The following is a 20,769-nucleotide window of genomic DNA, read 5'->3' as shown; positions in this document are numbered from 1 at the left end:
TAGACCTCTTTCACTTATGGACCAAATGTGTTGTGTATAGCCATGTGCTACCTGGCACTACCACCCCAACTCACATTGCATGTATGTTGAAATAATTTGTCTATATTGTAGTAGTCATTGAAAAACTCTAGGCCATGACACATCACATTGTTTCCATTCGTGTGCAACAACTACACAAATGTCACCTCAAATCCAAGGATCCTATGCATACATCAAGTTTCCTTGTCCCAAACAGAAACAATCTAAGGGTTAGAAACTATTAAGGAAGCAATTAAACAAACACTGTAGTGCTTCTATTATTCTGGGCTGCACAAGGTGGCAGCAAATTGCCTAACTTGAAATACTTCAACACATGTAGTTCCTAACCCCATACAACCCCTATGTGAATGATGTTCCATCAATCACATGTTCATAGATTGCTCAAGGAGAGATGCTTTATTGCAAGTTGCCATACTCACAAAACTCAATAACTTAAGCATATAGAATGGAAAATTATCCAATGTCCCATCGAACATGCTCACCCACTTGCAAGCCAAGATGCAAGAAAAAGCTAAAAATCCTGAACAAATGACTCTACACAATGGGTGGAGGAGAATGTCTTAAAACATAAACCCAAAAAGGACTCACATTCTCCTAAACACAAAAGAACTAAAACTGTGAGGTTAAGGCACCTCAAGACAAGAAAAAGAAACCTATAGAAGATGCATCTCCAAAAGATGTAAAGGCTACAAATGATAACAAGGGAAAGAGGCATGAATAGACCCGGCTTCGAAAGATGAAAGAAAATGTGCTCACCCACTTGCACGCCAAGGTGCGAGAAAAAGCTAAAAATCCTACAGCAAATGACTCTACACAATGGGTGGAGGAGAATGTCTTAAAACATAAACCCAAAAATAACTTACATGCTCCTTCCTAAACCCAAAAGAACTAAAACTGTGAGGTTAAGGCACATCATGACAAGGGAAAGAAGCCTATAGGAGATGCAGCTCCAAAAGATGTAAAGGCTACACACAAGAACAAGGGAAAGAGCCATGAAGAACAAGCTTTAAAAGATGTTAAATGCAACACACAATGCTGAAGCATTCACCCCAAAAGCTTTCCACAAAACCATAAAACCCAGATGTGCAACACTAGTTACATGTGTTCAAAAGAAAGTATGTTCTCATCATATGAGAAAAAACACTCATATACATGTTCAAAAGAAAGTATGTTCTTGTTACATGGAAAAAAACAATGCGAATGGGTAATCTAAGGAGATGAACAAATGAAACAATGTCCAACATCTCATTTAGTAAAAGTCCATTCCAAGCACTAAAACCTAACCCACCACCTCAAGCTGAGAAATAAATTCTTGCACATCTAGGTTTTATGGTTATGAATTTTAAATTTTTTACTTGTGCCACCTTTCGAAATTGAACATCTCATGTGCTTGATTGGCCTCCTCTAAATTGTTTTCTAGGTTTCAATCATCGTCTTCTTGTAATGAGTCAATTTGAGGTAGTACTTGTTCCTCATCCACCAAAGATTCATCGTCTTCTTGTAATGAGTCAATTTGAGGTAGTACTTGTTCCTCATCCAAAGATTCGACCTCAACATCTTCATCTTGAAAGACATGTTTTAAATGAGGGAAAACTTTTATAACATACCACCACTTTGGGTCAGTTTGATCACCTGAAACACAATCTAAAATCACAAAGGAAATGCTTGATTACACTTTCACTATACCACATCATGATTTACAGTGATTGGTTGGGTTACTAACTTATTGACAGTGTTCAGAGGTAGTACGAAAGTATCTTTCTCATCATTCAAAGATTCAACTTGCAAAACCGGTTTGGATCAATTCAATCAACATGAAACACAGTCTAGAATCACAAAACAAAGGGCTTACACTTTCATTATACTACATCATGATTTACCAATGATTGGTTGGGTTACTAACCTATGACAGTGTTAAGGTAGTACGAAAGTATCTTTCTCATCATTCTAAAACTTGGTGAAATCAATTTGAAAAACCCCATTTAGATGTTTCTTCATAGTTGCTTGAGCACCTTCTATATATCACCTTGAACCATTTGAAATCTGAGATGAATAGACTAAATTCTCTAAACCCAACCACAAGAATATCTTGCATAGTTTCTTTATAAATTAGGTCTAGGACCATGGTCATGGTGTTAAAACCCTAAGATCTCTCTAGATAATTGTTATGCATAAACATGCATAAATCAAGCATAAACTCATCCACCCAACCACCCCCGAGCCCAAGGAGCATACACATGAATTATAAATGAAATACATCATACCTCTACCTTGATGTCCCATACCATCAAGAGATATAACTTCAATCCAATAGCATGTAGCTATAGTGTGAAATGGTAGGTGAGTAGATATGGACCTCTACACAAGAGACCTTAGCCTAAGCCTCCAAGCCCCCAAGCCTCCAAGCCTCCTTTGAGTGTGCCCCATGCCCCTATTATATAGGAGGGCCCTCAAGTGACTCTTGACTCTCCATTTCCCATGTGGGACCCGTGGATGCCTGACCCTAACCTTAACCCTTAAGGTTAGTCCTAACCCATGCTCCACTAGAGCTTGTTCCCATGCTCCCATGCTCACAAGCCTAATGTGGGTTAGCCTCCTAGTATATGCACACATAATGTGCATATAACACATGGGCAAGGGTATATAACAAGCTCATGGGTTGTCATTTGTACCCTTTTTGATGATCTTTGGACATTATCTCTTTTGGAAATTTGTATGTTCTTAGAGCCTTTGGCTACCATAGGCTTATGGAAGGCTATTTCCATCCTCTTGGTGAGAGGTTAACTCAAGCATCATGGCTCTTTGTAGTATGAGATTATCTCCTTAATCTTACATTAATCCATGGTGATTATCCTATATCTCAGCATTATGATCACTTCATTACATTTGGTATTAGAGCTCTTGGCTTAGATCTTAATGTTTTAGATTAGAAAATAATTAGCACTTAATCCATTTTCAGATTAGTACTTTTACATAGTTTTAAAATTTTCTTTTGATTCTATTTTGAGTGGATTGGCAATGGGATTAATAGTTATCATTTTTGGGTATATGCTATTCATTATTATGTAACTGCACTAAGCACTTCATGAAAAAGATATATGGGATGACCGAGCTAAGGAATTATGTAATGCTGGTCAGACAAGAATGAGCCTAGGTGTACATAGAGCTAGGAAGTCATTTTTTGGCCCCCTGATTGTAAATGCTGGTCAGACAAGAATGAGCCTAGGTGTACACTAGGAAGTCATTTTTTGGCCCCCTGATTGTAAATGGGCAGCCGGCCATTGTAAAAAGTGAGCTCATGTATATAAGTGATTTATGAAATATAAAAAGGGACAATCCCATTATCACAATTGAGTTTTTCTTACTCTCTCTCTCTCTCTCGGGGCTATGGTGGTAGGCTTGTATTGGTTGATGTGTGCTTGTTTGATTGTGGTGTGGTAGTAGGTGATGATTCTTGTCTTGCCTTCTCTTCTCACTCTTCTTGTCTCCCTCTTGAGATCACTCTTGCACACACATAGGAATTGAGTAGAGGTAGAGCTTTCCATATCTCCCTTCCTCTATGTTCTCTCACTCTTGCACACACATAGGCATTGAGTAAAGGTAGAGCTTTCCATATCTCCCTTCCTCTATGTTCTCTCACTAGCTTGTGGAAGCTCCATTTGAGTGACACAAGTGGTGGAGTGAGTCCCTAGCAATCTCACATCGGGAAGTTAACCCTCATTAGGGTTAGCTAAGTGGTGCTAGTCTCCGACCCTTGTGTGGTCTTCTTCCTCTTATTCTCTCCCTCTATGTAAGATAGTATGTTGATTTGGTTAATATCTTTGGTGCCCCTACCGGGGATGGGCATTTAGCTTAGGGTCTTCAAGCTTGTGTATAAGCTCCAAGAAGACAAGATGTCTATATCAAATGATAAGGTGATAGAAGGCTAAAAGGTATAATAGCCTAGACCAAGGTGACTATATAGTGCCTCGCCATTTCACCTAAGCTAATCAATATGCCCATGCCCCAAATATATGCTCAAGGGATCCGAGGTCCATGTGCCTATTCCCATACCCATGCATGTGCATATATAATTGTTTCATTACAAACCATACCCTCCTATAAGTCCTTGAAATTGAAGGGTGGTCATGCACAAAAGGCACATACAAAAAGGCTATATACAAAAGCCAAAAATCACATTCAAAATTGAATATAAATGTCAACATCAAGGCATATGACCCTCCTTGGATCAAGTGGAAAGGAATGGGGTGCAAAGCCGATGATGAAGCTAACAATACATCCTCTAAGTCGAAAGCAAAGCCGATGATGAAGCTAACAATACATCCTCTAAGTCGAAAGCAAAGCCGACGTCGTATGATCCCCAAGGTCAAATGGAAAGGATAATGGACTCCCATCAATGATGAAGCCAATCATGCGATTTTTTGGATCGAAGGGAAATTTGGAGCATCCAAACTCCAAAAGAATGGTCCTCCACCCACCTAGATCAAAGGGTAAATATGAAAGACCAATGTCAATAATATGATTAGCCATAAATCCTCCTGTGTCAAAGGGAATACCAACAACTAGTCCGTTCTTACAATAGTATTATAAGTTCGGCACTAAAGACATTCACACAATGACCTCGGAACTTGTGGGGAAAATGTCAAAATGTCTTGGGACAAAAGGACCATTATGTATGCCAAGACTAGGATATGCCATGGTGCATCTGAATGTCGAGCCATATAATAAAAAAACCAAACATTGCAAATAGCAAATGATGCACCCAAAAAGTAAATGTCATGTGGCTCCATAAAACATAGGATTGTGTCGATAATCACAAGAACCAAATGCACATAGCTCGTAGTCAGCATCATGAAAAGTCAAATAAGGATCGATGCCAGCACAACTCAAAAACATCCGAGGTATGACCCTCTATATCCATGTATATATATGTATGACCTGAACTATGCATCACCTCCTCATGTGCAAATCCCTCTTGTGTGCATGATCCTCCAAGATAAGAGTATAATCAATAAGATCATCATAAACGCTATCGTCACTAAAGACTGACAATATATCATCCACCACAAGAGATAAATGGAATCGTCACCCATAAAATTCCTAAGCCTGAAATCTCCAAGGTCACTAAAGTAATGCTCATAGGTAGGGTCTATCTCCAACAATAATGGATCCAAGAAAATACCTAAATCAAATGTGAAGCTCTATAGATCCATATGAATAATCATGTGTCTCCTATGAGATCTCTCCTCAGTAAGACCAACACTACCCTCGTGCACTATACCTGAGTGCTCAAATACGTAGACTATACCCAAGTGAACACTACCAAGTACACTATGAAAGCTATGCGTAGTGGTATCAATAACATCTCCACATGCAAAATCCCTAGAAGAATTATTGCCTATGCTATCTACCACAAAAGGAACTCAGTCCTATGCCCATAAGTATCATGAGAATCCACATGTGAAGTATCACTAAACTCGTGTGCTATACTAGATATATCACTAGTTAAATGCACACCATCCTCTAGAATTCTCCCATGATCAACTAATGTATCCTCATGATCCGTAGGAAGGAACATAGGCATAAAAGTATCAATGCTCGACGTGCTTGCTACCATTTCTACTCTCAATAATGATCATGCGCCCACATGATCCAACTCACACACCACTATCATCATCATCATGTGCATGTGTATCACTATGATCATATGCATGTGTACCATCATGTGCACGTGTATCGATATCATCATAAGTGTGTGTGTGCGGTATATCAGCTCAAGTATAAGGGGCTAGGACCATTCCTTGTCTACAAACTCACCCTGCAAGGATTAGTGCGCATTGAAACACTTAGCAATGTCAAAATACAAGGAGTCTTCAACGGTAACAAGCTTAGACGCTAATATGGCCCCTTGATTGAGAGTGCCTTGAAGGCCATTCATTAAAAATAAAAATAAATAAATAAATAAAGCTGTACTAAAATGAGAGGCCTAGTGAGTAGCTAAGGCTCGCTAAGAAAAATTGTGCAACCACCACATTTCGGTAAACATGGCCCAAGTTATTAACTTAGAAGATGAGGACTGGGAGGTAAAGCCCGCTAGATTCTGGTTGGGCATAACCATAAAGACTGGCCTAGAACACAAGCTCTCACTTATTGGGTGTGCCACAAATGCATGATTTGAAGGAGTAGACACATTCAAAACCTCATGCATAGGATCGTTCACTACTATGTTTACTTTGGGAATAACCCCTTGGAAGGGAATAACCCCTTGGAAGGGAAGTTCTATGTTATGCCTACAGGTACCATGCATGAAGAAGTACTCCTCGGACAAGAATGGATGAGGCACAACCGCCTGTCACATAGACTAGGACTTGTGAACTGCTACCTTGCAACTAATTGAACAAGTATAACTATCCTAAGATAGATAAGGAGTCCATTTCTCGTCAATCTTCAACACCACAGAACCATTTTGCCCTCAAAGAAGTGCTTGTACCCATCAAACATCCACAGGTGCTTCGCACCCTAGTCAAACCACTTAAAAAAAGGCCTATCCTATACCTAACTAATGGGATAAGCAACCAAAATCCAATAAAATCCTCGCCTAAGGAAATTCTCCAAGCACAAGGTTGCTATGAAGGGCAGAGGAACTTCTGGGTACCCAAGAGGAAGGTCTAGCATACGTCAGCTCAAACCATGGTACCAGTTGGACCATGTAGTAGAATACCCAATCCCAATCCCAGAACCAAAACATGGTTTGTCAACACAGAGCTATTGGAGGCCCAAGGTTACTATGCCATAAAACAACTTTGGCTACCCAAAGCAATCAGTCCACATGGACTCGTTGAACAAGATGACCACCACAAAAATGCACTACCCAAAGATGGTGGGTGCTTGACATGATTCTTGTGGCACAAAGGTATTATGAAGATAATAGAAGCATTTGGGTCCCTAAGGTCACACCATCATTTCCCCAACCTCTTCAGTCATAACAAAAACAACCAAGAAGAGATGGCTATGACAACCCAAGGTTTCTAGCAACATTAGAGAAACCCTCTCTACAAATGAAGGATAAGGAAAAAATTGATTGATTCATAGAGCCCTACTAGGACCATCTCCAAACATATGTGGGACATGATACTCCTTCAACCTCACACTCAACAACCTATCATATAGTAGAGCATCCTGCAGCACAAAATTCCTTATTGTGTTGCCACTGGCCTCTCTCAAGCCTCACCAAGTGGGCCAAAAATAGATACCTCACCCTTGCTAGATGAAGAGGGGCACTAATCAAAAAATCTCATTGAAAAATGTCAAAGAAAGTAGAAAAAGAGTCGAGAAAAGTATTAAAAAGGAGCAAAGAAGGAAAAGAAATAGAAGAATGCAGAGAATGGAGAGTCAACCCAAAAGCCAACACTTGGTTCTCTAATCGCTAGCCTTCTCAGTACATCTTAGGATGGGGGGCCGTGGCAGGTGCAAACCTGGCCCATGGTATGGCCCATCATCTTAAATCCTAGTGATTAGAATACCACCACCTCAAGCACTCCACCCAACAAATTTAATTTAAACAAACTTGTTCAAGATGTGCATGCACGTTCACTTCTGTGCACACTTTCTCACCTCAGCATGGGGTGCGTCAATAAAGCGAGCCCAGAGCAGCGAGCCGAGAGCAAAAAATCACACAGAATACAAAAATAAGAGCAAAAATCACACAGAATACAAAAATAGATTATCCCCTTCAAGCGAGCAGATTTGTGCTTGTGCTGCTCTCTGAACTTAATTATTAAATGACTGAAAACATTGACATAACACTGAACTTAATTAAATCAATCAATATAAGTGTGTTATTTATATAGCGCACAGAGTACAAAAAGTTTAATTGATATTCTCAAAATATTCTCAAAACATTATAAGTATATCCTATAATTGTTGTGGGTGGCTCCTTTGAGATCTTGTGAGCATCTCTTTCAAAATATAATTAGGAATCTTTGGCTGATGGATATGCATATTATTGTTCACATCCTGTCCAAGAATCATCAGGAAAACAAAGTAGATATGTTTGCAGGCAAGATATGGTTTTCTTTTGACCAACCTATCATTGAATTCTGCACACGAACATATTGGGTGGTTCTGAATGGTTACTTCAATGGGTAGGGCTTCTTTGTTCTGGATTTCCCTCACTTTAAATATTTCCTTCTGCCCTTCCATTTGAACATGTCCTCCCATAATTTCTACATTCATATCTAACGCAGCACTGATCTGTGCATATGCAGCTTTAGATATACCTTTTCGATAGGGGTATTTTTGCTTATCTTCCTCAAGAATTTTTTGCTTGTTTTGTTCACTCTCTTGAAGCAAACTATTTGGAATCTGTACACCAATCTCAAATCCAGCTTTTACTAAATCATGAGCTTCCCTGACTTTCAAGTGTGTACCTGTTGCTATTGGCCAAACATTAGGAACACTTGCAGGTGGATGTAAGATTGTCTTTGTAGGCTTCCAAGTGTGTCGAACATCATTATTACAGAAATAGCAGTACTTTTCTTTCCTCCAAGAAGATAATTGACAATCACTCCAAAAGCATGGTGCCACTTCTCCGCCTCGTAGCTTTCTGCTACATTTTTTTCCTCCTACCCAATGGTTACATTCTACTCTATTGAAGATCGGAATCCTGCGCAATGCCCACTTTGTCTGATGAATATCTTGCTCTAATGATTGAAGTGCTACGTCACCTTCTTCTGGATTTATTGATGCTTGCCCTTTTTCATGCTTATCCACTGTCACATAAACAAACTCTGGTCGGTGGCTAGAGCTCCCTACATTCCCCTCATGGACCTCATGAAGTGGACGTTTAGCTCGAATAGTCTTTTTCTCACCCTTGAAATTTATCCTGTTTGTAAACATTGGAGTGCCCATCACTGCATCATCAATTGCCCTTGAAGTAGCAGCTGGAGAAGGGCTTGAAGTTTGTCTGGAAAGAGCTCTCTCAATTAATATCTCTAGGTCAGGCCCTCCACCTATATATTTTCCTTCAATAAAAGCCATTTGACGAGCACACTGGAAGTAAGCATTGATGAGATCTGAAACACATGCATCGTACAAACTAATTTTATGTTTGTATCCTTCTCCTGCTAGCCAACTAGCATGCTTGGCTTCAGAGAGGTTCGTCCGTGGTACCAGAGCATTTACAATAGGCTCACCATCCTGTTCATTGAAAACCCATTGCACAAAGATAAACCCAAACCAGTAGGTTTTTTAATTACTGCTATTGAATTAAGTTCATAGAAAAAAAAAACATACATAACATACCTTAATAATAAAATGACCCCAACGACTTGCTCTATAGTGCCACCAACTAAGCCAACTATCTAGCTTGGGAATGTTTCTGTCTGCTGCCTTTCCTGTTGCCCACCATGCACGTATCTTACGGAATAGCACTAAAGCATCCTCTTTGGTTGGTGCAGTCCTCCACCTCTCACACATTTCATTGTGTTTTTCCATATGTTGAGCATATATATACTTTTGTGTATGCACTCGAAGATTGTCCTTCCAATGAAAAAGGCAAGATCTCTCCTTTCCTACCATCTCATCTCCATTGTTATATACTGACCTAATAGCATTCCAATTTGCACCTGCTTCGTCGGCCATGAAGCCAAAAAAGTTTGCTGATTTCCCAGTATGGTCAATCATAACTGCATTCAAATTTTCCCAAAACATTATCTGTGCTGTCTCATCCTCCTCTCTAAACTCACAAGTTGCAATTGTGAGTAGCTCTCCAATCTTGCAAGAAGAGTATTTGGAAGATTATTGTATTGTAACAACTCAGTCGAACAGTCATTTCATTTTGAAAAGAGAATAAAAATTAAAACATACGTGTGATCATACACATGTGCACCCATTGTGTGCCAATCATTCTCCACTCGGTGTACATGATCAAAACAAACCCATGAATGTCGAAGGTCTCGATCCCCCGCAGCATCCATTCTATTGACAATATCAACGCCAGAGCCAGGGCCAGTTGTGGACATCTTGAAAAGATAGCACCTCTCATCACTTTTGGTTGCTTGCAAGGGAAACCTTGATCCGTGGAAGAACTGAAAGTGGCATTTTCTTTTTAACTCTAGGATAGCCTCAAATCCATCACCTAGTGCTCGACTTGTCTTTCGACTTTGCATTACCATCTGCTTCACCCTACATTTACCAAGTTGGTTAAGAAATTACATATATATATATATATATATATATATATATATATTCAATAGAGAAGAACTTACTTTTTGAGATTTATTAAAGATATTAGCTCTTGAGACATCTCCTGGAGTTCCCTCTCTGACATAAACTCTCCAATCACTTTATCATCGTCAGTGAAAGCCTTCAAAACGAACTCCCTGGCAACAATCATTTGTACCTTTCGTGGACCCGCATTATGGTCCATCTGAACAACACGAGCTACTAAGGCTTTAATGTTTCGCATAGATGCTCGACACATGCCTCTAGCAATTGTGTGTGTATGTTTCCCATAGTGAAGGAACAATCTACTATGGGAGTGATCTTTAGGCATAAAATAGTAGGCAGACACTGAACATGTTTTTATGCACATTGGAACATGCTTACAAAAGAAACACTCTAAGTTTCCATAACTTCCCAAAGCCAAACATCCTTCATTTGGGGATTTCAATAATTGGCCATTCCAATGGAGCCTATTCGGTGATTTGTTTCGAAATCGATAAGTGCATCTTTCATTCATACACTGGAAGGTACCCCCACAAAAACTCTTTCTCAAAATAAAAGATTTATTAGTTCTTGTTTGTGTCTGGGGTTTTGTCCATGCATTTCCTTCATATTTGTGCTCCATACCCTCCATGCCCTTCCCATCTAAAAGCTCATAAATGCAATTTTCTTCATACTTCTTCGGGAGCTCCTTGACTTTTCCTTTGAATGTGCATTCATTTATAATATTATGGAATATGTCATTGGGCGGCAAAGTACGAACAATTTGGAAGGCAGATACTGCAGTGTCAAATGCAGGATCACCTTCCTCAATGTCAATTAAATTATCTGCATGCACCACCTTTTCCATGTCCTCTTCATCCAAGTCACTAGGAAAAAAATCAACAATCCAAAGTCAACAATTGAAACAAGAAAGATAACCTCACTATATTTTACCATGTTTCAAAAGTTGAAATCACTCACATAGGTGAGGTCTTGCTGCCAGATCCAGAAGGAATATCCCCAGGGGTAGGGAGTGGTGTTGATGTAATGGCTACTTTTGCAACATAAAATGATGACAGGGTATTATCTAAGATATAATACCCATGTTCACCAATCCCATGGTACAAGGGAATTGTCCCTATGCTCTCAAAACCATCATCAGTTTGCAATAGACCTTCAATAAAAATTTCATGTTCTGCACCTAGTTTTTCTTTCATTAATTCGGCTGATAATAAACATTTCCCATGTGAAAATGACAGTCTAAAAAGAGGGCCTCCAACTTTGTGTAGAAAAATCTGAACATCTGACTCAGAATCCCTACATTTCAGGAATACATTCCAAAAGAAAGTATAATGTGAGCACACATATCCAAAACAAAGTAATACTATATACATTACACGTGAGAAAAAGAAAGTATAATATCCAAAACAAAGTAATACTATATACATTACACGTGAGAAAAAGGCATAGGCTTCCTTTGGAATGAAAGTCTAATGAAAGGACAAGCTGGAAAAGCTATTTTTTAGTATATTTTTCTAGATGTTGCAATCAATCAACTCGTGGTAAAACTCCTTCTTCTCTTTATATGTTATTTCTCATGCACTGTTTTGCCATTGCTTCTTATTAGGTTGCCATTGCTTCTTATTAGTTCACCCTCAAGCTTCTTAAGATACAATGGAGCTGCTCTGTCTTTCTATTTATATATTACTATCTCTAGTTTTCTCAACATTTTCAGAGGGTGATACCTCTGAAGAAGAAAATAGTGACATTAGTGAAAACAGTGAAATGGCTCCAGAGGAGCCAGATACCCCACCCGCTGAATGGTATGAGAGCTGCCATGATGGAATCGCAGATAGCGATTCCACCACAGAATATTCTCGGGTGGACTGGTACAATTTTCCTTTCGAGGAAGAAGAAGAGGAAGAGGAAATACAAGAGGAGGAAGAGGAGGAAGAGGAGGAATATGAAGAAATGCCTGAAGAAATGCCCGAGCAGGAAGAGGAAGCAAAACATAAAGAAATGCCCATTGAAATGCCCGAGGCAGACACAGGCACAGGCTATGATGCAGATGCAGAGAACATCCCCGACTCCCACGGTGAGAAAGATGACAATAAGGAAGAAGATGACAGTGAAGAAGATGACAGTGAGGAAGATGGATAAATTTCCCCACAATTTTGTCCTGCAATTTTTCTAGTAGGATTTTGTCGATTTTGCCCTGTAATTTTCCCCAGTAGGACTCCAACTAAATTTGCCCAGTACGTTTTTGTTTTGTAATTTTCCCCAGTAGGATTTTGTTTTTGTAATTTTGTACTGCAATTTTCCCAGAAGGATTTTGTTTTGTAATTTTCCCAGTACGATTTTGAAGTATAATTTGCACATTTTTCCTTGTACTACAGTGGTTTAATTTTTAGTGGTTTAATGTTCAAGTAAGCACAATAATATATATTCACACGAATATTTACACGACTTTTAGAAGAAGTCCTTTTTAGAAATATTTACACGACTTACTGTAATCTATTGGAAGACCACGACTGGAATATTTACACAGTAACGTTGTGAAGTACAACAACGTTGAAGATGAAGATGTCTGCTGCGCTCATGTTGCAACTCTCACCCTCACGACAAAGGGCATCACCTGCCCGAGCATCACCTGCCCGAAAGAGAGTATGTTCTTTTACGTTTTTTAAATGTGCGTTTTTTTTCCTTGCGTTTGTATTTTGTGTGTGGGGCACAAGATGGTCATTGTAGAGCTTTAAGGATCAAGTGCGCTGAGCGCACTTGATCTAGGAGGCCCTACACAGGCATGTCTTGTCTATCCATGGAGGCATCCACATTTTGTCTAGCAAAAGATGTCTATGTTTTTGATGGGCATGTTGGGCTCACCCTTGGCCACTGTAGAGCTAAACATTGGCTTATGCTTTATCTGCAGAGCTAAAATGGTTATTGTAGAGCTTCCTGGATCAAGTGCGCTCAGCGCACTTGATCCTGGAGGCCCTACACAGGCATGTCTTGTCTATCCATGGAGGCATCCACATTAGCAAAAGATGTCTATGTTTTTATTAAAAATAAGTGCTCAACATGCCCATCAAAAAATTTAGACCTTAACATGGCCACTGTAGAGCTAAACATTGGCTTATGCTTTATCTGCAGAGCTAACATGGCTATTGTAGAGCTTCCTGGATCAAGTGCGCTCAACGCACTTGATCCTGGAGGCCCTACATAGACATGTCTTGATCCCCTAGATAGACATGTCTTGATCCAGTAAAAAATTCACCTTACATAGACATGGCTACTTACTGTAGAGCTAAACATGGCCACTGCAAAGCTATCTGGAGGCTTCATCTGCAGAGCCATTGTAGAGCTTCAAGGATCAAGTGCGCTCAGCGCACTTGATCCTAGAGGCCTTACATAGACAGACCTACATAAACATGGACCTACATAAACATGTCAACATGGACCTACATAAACATGTCTTGATCCAGTAGAAAATTTACACCTCAATATGGCCACTGTAGAGCTAAACATGGCCACTGCAAAGCTATCTCGAGACTTGCATGTGCAGAGCCATGACTATGCCATCATAGTCATTGTAGAGCTTCCAGGATAAAGTGCGCTCAGCGCACTTGATCCTGGAGGCCCTACATAGACATGTTTTGATCCTCAATATGGCCACTGTAGAGCTATCTCGAGACTTCATCTGCAGAGCCATGACTATGCCATCATAGTCATTGAAGAGACTCGAGACTTCATCTGCAGAGCCATGACTATGCCATCATAGTCATTGAAGAGAATGAGTTTTTACATTGGCCATTAAAATCCAGATTGTAATCAATAGCAGTACATTATTACAAGCAGAGAGCTAAACATAGCCACTGCAAAGCTATCTCGAGACTTGCATGTGCAGAGCCATGACTATGCCATCCTTGTCATTGTAGAGCTTCCAGGATCAAGTGCGCTCAGCGCAGTTGATCCTGGAGGCCCTACATAGACATGTTTTGATCCTCAATATGGCCATTGTAGAGCTAAACATGGCCACTACAGAGCTATCTCGAGACTTCATCTGCGGAGCCATGACTATGCCATCATAGTCATGGCCATAGAGAAGGAGTTTTTGCATTGGCCATTAAATAAAAAAATCCAGATTGTAATCAATAGCACAGAGAGATAGAGAGAGGGGGACTTACATGCTTGCAAACACGCAGAGGATATTTGCAGGTGATAATTGTACAAGAGGATAGTTGTAGACGACAGCTGCAGAGAATAGAGTAGAAGATAGTTGTAGAAGACGATAGCTGCAGAGGATAGTCGTAGAAAATGGTCGTAGAAAATGCACGAGTGTACCTTTCCTTCCAGCCGTGGTAGAGGAATGAAATCCTTTTTGGGAAAAGGATTTTTCGAGCACTTTGTTATTAATGATTAGGAATTTACAGCCTTGAATAATCCGTATACTTTGTGCCAACCCGAGATTATTTTCAACCTTGAATAATCCGTATATTTTGCGCCAACCCTGCCAACCCATGATTATACAACCTTAAATAATCCGTATACTTTGTGCCAACCCATGCCAACCCATGCCAACCCATGATTATACTACCTAGAATAATTCGTGTAGTTTACTTTACTTTTTGTGAGAAGAGTTATATCTTTGAAAATGGACACCGACTCCCAACGTTATGTGACTAGATCTTCTTGTTCTCAAAAAGATTGTTGTTTTGCTGGTATGGATTCCTTACTACCTCCTACTAAACGCTCCAAAAAATTACAGGCAAGAACAACCGACAGGGTGTCTCGAGGATTGTTTGATGAGGAAGTTCAGAGTCAAGGCCAAGTGTTGATGGAGAATGAGAGAGACAGGGATGACAGACAAGAAGAGGATGATAGAGAGGATGAGAGACAAGAGGATGAGAGAGAGGATGATGATAGAGAGGAAGATAGACAGGAGGATGAGAGAGAGGATGATGACAGAGAAGATGATAGAGAGGATGATAGAGAGGAGGATGAGAGAGAGCATGATGATAGAGAGAGACAGGAGGATGATAGACAGGAGGATGAGAGAGAGGGTGATGATAGACAAGAAGATGGGAATGATAGAGAGGATGATAATGAAGAAGAAGGTGGAGACACATTGACAACTGAGACAAGAAAAACAGAGAGCATCAAAGCAGAAATTTTCGGAAAGATCCTTAAAACCTCTACTCCAACTGCATTCATCGATCGAATTAGAGTTAGATTCAGCACCCCCCCCCCAAGATCCCCTTGTGTAGGCTTCTTCCGACAGAGGCCATAAGGAGACTATGCCCCAGTACTGATAAGAACCTTGGTCGAGCATTCAAGAACCTTGGTGGGTATCTTGAAAGCAAGGGGGCGTTCACGGTGTCCATGTTTGATTTGGATGGAGAGGAGACTCCTCTGACTGAAGAAACAACATTGTCATGGAGTTCAACATGGAGGGATGTGAATGGAACTTTTGAAGAGTCTCTCAGAAACATGCCAGAATGGGGACCGTTCATCCAGGGTAAAATGATACATGTACTGGATGGAAACAACCGCTATAAATCTTGGATGGATTTGATTGCTCAAGGTGAGGGTGATTTGAAATGTTTTTATCTATTTATACAATTTTATGTATGCATCTAATATAATTTTATCATCTTCTTTCCTTTTACTCAGAATTTCCAAATGACATCTCTAAGCATTGTCTGGTGGCCTGTGACTTTCTACAATTCGAGAAGGCTGACGTTGGAGAGCTGATGTTTTCTCTTTCCAGATTGAATAAGTATATGTTTTATTATTTTTCTCTTTTTTGCTCTTGGCATTGATTGCATGATGTTGCTTCAACTCTCTGCATTGGTTGTACTAGGATGCATGACTATGCCTTTGTACCAACAACTTTTGGGGATAGGCTCTTCCAAATAAGGAGAATTGGTGAGTCCGATAAGACTACCCTCCTTGCAGAGCTCGATGATGAGGACAAGGCTTGGATGGAGAATGAAATGAAAAAGTGCCCCACTCGTGGCAAAAAAAGCTGGTTTTCTGTTCCAATAAATATATTGGCATGGCTTGTGTTTAAGGTATGCAAGATATTAAAGGTATGCAAGATCTACTTAATTATGCGAAATATGTTTAATGTATGCAAGAGTAATTTTGTAATTAAATGGACTCTGTAGGACGATATGGAGATGAAAATCGAGGTCAAGGCTAAGGGCATGGATGTAGATGGAAGGGCTAAGGTGATAAGAGAGGTAGAAATTCTGTATAAGAATAGGGTGGGAAAGTTTGCCCGCATAGCAGACCCTGCCAATGGAGAATACTTTTGGCGTGCTGTTTTGTCACTTCCTTGGCATGCAGCAGGGACCCATATTGCGACAGAAGAGAAACTGAACATGATTGGGGCTGCACAAGTTAGGGATGAAGATAAGGCATTCTTAGTTCGAATGTTGGATAATTCACAAGCTAGCATTCGAGAGATAGAGTACTTGCCTAAAGACAAAGCAAAAGCTAGAGAGTGGCTACATTCATTTGTGTTCTGGCTACAAATAAGTTCTTATGGCTCCAAGCTTCTGGAGGAGATTGAAAATTGTGATAGAATCTCCTTACCTTCCATTAATTCCTTTATAAACTATGTCGTCTTTCATCGACGAAAGTATTTCAAAAAAGCTTTCAGAGTTCATCAGGGGGATATAAAATTTAGCAATGATATTGACACACAAAAAGGGCTACGCTCTGCAACACATCGAGTTGTTTATAGGTAAAAAAAAAACTTGGTCAATTTTATTTCTTCTCCTTATGCTTCTTATATAGCCTATTGACTTTAGTTTTCCTTTCCATTTGGAATTTAGATGGCTGCTGAAAGAGGTGGATAGTGGTGTAGTACAGGCCATACCACCTCTTGTGTTGTTATGGATTTGCGAGGATACTCCACGATATATATATGCGGATCTGCACCTTGGGAGAGTAAGTGTTTTCTGTAATCATGGTCATGATGATAAAATGTATGTATGATGATAAAACGTTTCTATTTTTGAAATGCATGGTTAGCCTCTATCAAGTGTTGAAAAGACAAGATGCCCCTGGTGGCTAGACATGGAGAGGTTCGTTGTGCCAGATGAAGAAATTCAATTACATGATCAACACTTAGCTATATTGGCTAAGATGAACATAGTGGAGGGTTCTGATGAGGTAACCATAAGTTGTCTCTGATTTTTGCACGATGATAAAGTTTTTTGATGAGGTAATTTATAACCATAAGTTGTCTTTGTGCAGAGTATACCATTGACTGCAGTACGTGGCTGCTCTACGAGCTCTCATGCCACATCTATAGCCTCTACATCTAGAATGCACCCTCTACCAGTTAACCTAGGGAGGGATATAGTGAGTCAAGCATTGGATGCAAATAGGAGACAAAGAGAAGTACATCAAACAACAAGTACTTCGGGCAATGTACATGTAGCCTCGTCTATGATCCAACCAGCACCTTTGAAAGGTGATATCATGCCGTTAACAGTAGTGTATGTTTATTGGGGTGATAAATATTTTTCTCTTACCAATCAATCTTCTTCTGTGTTTCTTCTTGCATTGTGGGAATTCGCAGGCATGGTATATGCATTCAATACCTCCATCGAGGACCTTGCAAGGGACTGTAAGAACATAGAAGGGCCATCCCCTCTATTCAAACATGTTTTGGAAGCCATGAATGTGCTTTGTAATAAAGGAAAGGTCCATGGGAAAAGGACTGACTATTGTGTGGGGATGGTGTTTGTAGACTTCCCCTCAAACCTCGTTGTTGAGGGTTGTTTGGGACACAGAGTGCCACCTTGGAATGTGGTTAGCAAAAGTCTATATGAGGCAACTTTTCAATTTGTAGACTTTTGTCTTAATGATCATGGCTTCATAACATGCCTTTATACAATGGAAGAAGGAGTGAAGATAGAGCATGAGACAACATCTAGAGGATTTGTGGTCTTTCATCGACAAGTGGTCAAATGCACTCCACCAGTGGGAAAGAAGATGGGACAACTTGTAACAAAGGTAGCTGCACACTTCTCTTCTACAAAAATTCTTATGTCTATGTCTATTTCAACTTATAGCCTAAGGAATTCACTACTATTTGAATGGATTTCATTACAGGTTGCATGTCTTATTCTATCTGTTTTTGTACGCTCAAGTACACCAAGGCAGTATTTACGGATGTATGGAGATAAGGTGGAAGAGCAAAATCTTGGGAGTGAATTAGATCTGGAACAAGACCTCATTCAAGATATGTAAGGGATCGACTCTGGATCTGTGATTAAAAACAATGTCTATGTATTTAGGGTTTAGGTTTTTGGGTCTCTCATCTCTGTGTTTATGTAGTGTTCCTGAAGAGGATATGGTAAAACGAAAGGGAAAGCCTTGGAGAGGTGGTTGCCAAAGAGGGCAGAGGCTATGCAAGTACATAGTATCTCTCTTTTCAAAGACAGGGGATACTATTGTTGACTTGTTTGCTGGGACTAGAACTCTTGGACTTATTGCAGCGGTCATGGAACGTAATGTTATTATCTTTGAAAAGGACCATCGCATATATAATAAGCTATTGGAGCCATATTCTACAAAGGTAATTCCCAAATTAATAAGACAAGGCACTGTTAATACCCCATAATCCTCTATAAATGCAATGTTCATTAATTTCTTACTTTTTTGCAGTTTGAAGAAGACTAAAGACATTTTGGATCTTAGCATTTTTTGTGAAGACAGAAGACATTTTGGATATTAGCATTTTTGGTGGATGTAGCGTGATATTTGAACTTTTTTTTAAAGACATTTAAAGACAGTTTATATATTAGCATTTTTGGTGGATGTAGCGTGATATTTGAACTTTTATTTAAAGACAGTTTGGATGTAGCATTTTTGGTGGATGTAGTAAGCCTGCTTTTATTTTGTGTCTTGAATACATTGTCTTGAAGGTGGTATGGCATGTCATGTAGTAAGCCTGCTTTTTTTTTTGGTATGTCATGTGTCATTCTTGCTCACTTTCAATGGATACATGACAAGAAACTGCTCGCATCTCGTATTGATTTGAAAATAATTTGCAAATTGGCTCGCTGCAATGGGCTCGCTCCGTGGCCATCCTCTCAGCATGCATGTTCTAAGTTCTGAATGCACATTTCCAAGAATGGGCTACAAACGAATGTACGTATATACATTCCTAAGTAAAATACTATAAAATTAGAGAGCCTCCCTCTCATTTGTCACTATACCCTCTACAACTAGACAAACTATTATTAGTTTTTTCTAACCTTCTCCCTGTCTTCCAGCCCTTAGCATCCCCCACTCTCATTAGGGAGATTGTGCTACTGGGGCCATAGAGACCTGTTTTGACACTATGCTCCTTCCTCCCACCAAGAAGATGAAGGCCACCAAAGTTGCCAAGCTCCTGGAATATCAAGTAGCTTCCATAGACTTCTCCCCACCACCACTAGACATGGAGCTATACTAGGAGAAGTTGGTGGCCACATGATCCATAGACTCATCACACAAGGAATGGTCAAGGACATCATCAGAGACCTAGTCAACAAAGATGGAGTCAAATGGGAGGACATTACTCGATCTGATTTGCTTACCCCAATCCGTGTCCTCACCCATGATGACCAACCTCTGATGGATGGATAGGTACAATCGGTGCAACCTCTCCCTCGTCATCCACCTTAAGCAAGGTCTATGAGTGAACTGGGTCAACCATTTCCATCATGAACTCCACAACGTATGCACAAACCCAGCCAGCAAGTTCGAAGCGGCCATGGTCCTCACATGAGGGTCCTCTACTATGCTCTAGAATGGGAAATAGTGCATTGTCAAAAGAATTTGATGCCATTTTTACCCAACAGTGCGTGGGGTTATGTGTGTGAGTGGTGTAGCTTTTAGCTCAGCTACATCCCCTCAAAAGGGGGCTTTCAAGGAAAACAAAAAGATACATCTACTATGACTACTTTCAAAGCATGGTCTTTATGGGGTAGCTAGCTCTTTCTTGCTTTCAAAAGTGTCATTTTTTAAAAATATCAACTCAAGGACTAGGAAGTAGTGTAGAGTTAGTTAACAAGATGAGTCTTGGATAGTCAATAGGTATTTTGTAACTCGAAAAAATAGCTTTCCATATGTACAACCCTTTTTTCTTCTGAATTTGATAGAGCATGTCTTGGGTGAGAGGTCCATAGTGGCATTTCAACTTGCTACCATTGAAATATTCTTCCATCTTAGCCCCACCTCAGTTTACTACCATTGAAGATCCTTCCATCTCAGCCCCATCTAATGTCTCTATCTTTACTACACCTTGAGTAATTTTGGTGACACTCGTCTCATAGAGGTCTATAGTAGCTTTTTAGCTTTCTACCATTGAAACATCCTTCCATCTCAGCCCCATCTAGGGTCTCTATATCTTTATTGCACCTTGAGGAGTAATTTTAGTGACTCATCAATGTGCTTCATGATGTGTAGAGATACCCAATCTCCCTCCTTGTAGTTGACATCTCGTCTAAACTTGTTGGCTTG

At 39.9% G+C, this 20,769-nt stretch overlaps 1 protein-coding gene across 1 annotated transcript; it reads right to left on the bottom strand.

Annotated features, from left to right (window-relative positions):
- Positions 1-7,953: 7,953 nt before the first annotated feature.
- LOC147628835 (uncharacterized) lies at positions 7,954-11,113 on the bottom strand. Its single transcript, XM_086812832.1, has 4 exons — positions 10,891-11,113; positions 9,666-9,725; positions 9,343-9,434; positions 7,954-9,285 (listed from the first exon to the last, which is right to left on the bottom strand). Exons 1-4 carry the CDS (start codon positions 11,111-11,113, stop codon positions 7,954-7,956), a joined length of 1,707 nt encoding a protein of 568 aa, XP_086668958.1.
- Between the last annotated feature and the right edge of the window lie 9,656 nt (positions 11,114-20,769).

Source organism: Cibotium barometz, chromosome 18, assembly GCF_041138505.1.
Source record: "Cibotium barometz isolate CiBa-2024 chromosome 18, ASM4113850v1, whole genome shotgun sequence".
NCBI classification, from domain to species: Eukaryota; Viridiplantae; Streptophyta; class Polypodiopsida; order Cyatheales; family Cibotiaceae; genus Cibotium; species Cibotium barometz.
This window is presented reverse-complemented; position numbering and strand designations above follow the sequence as displayed.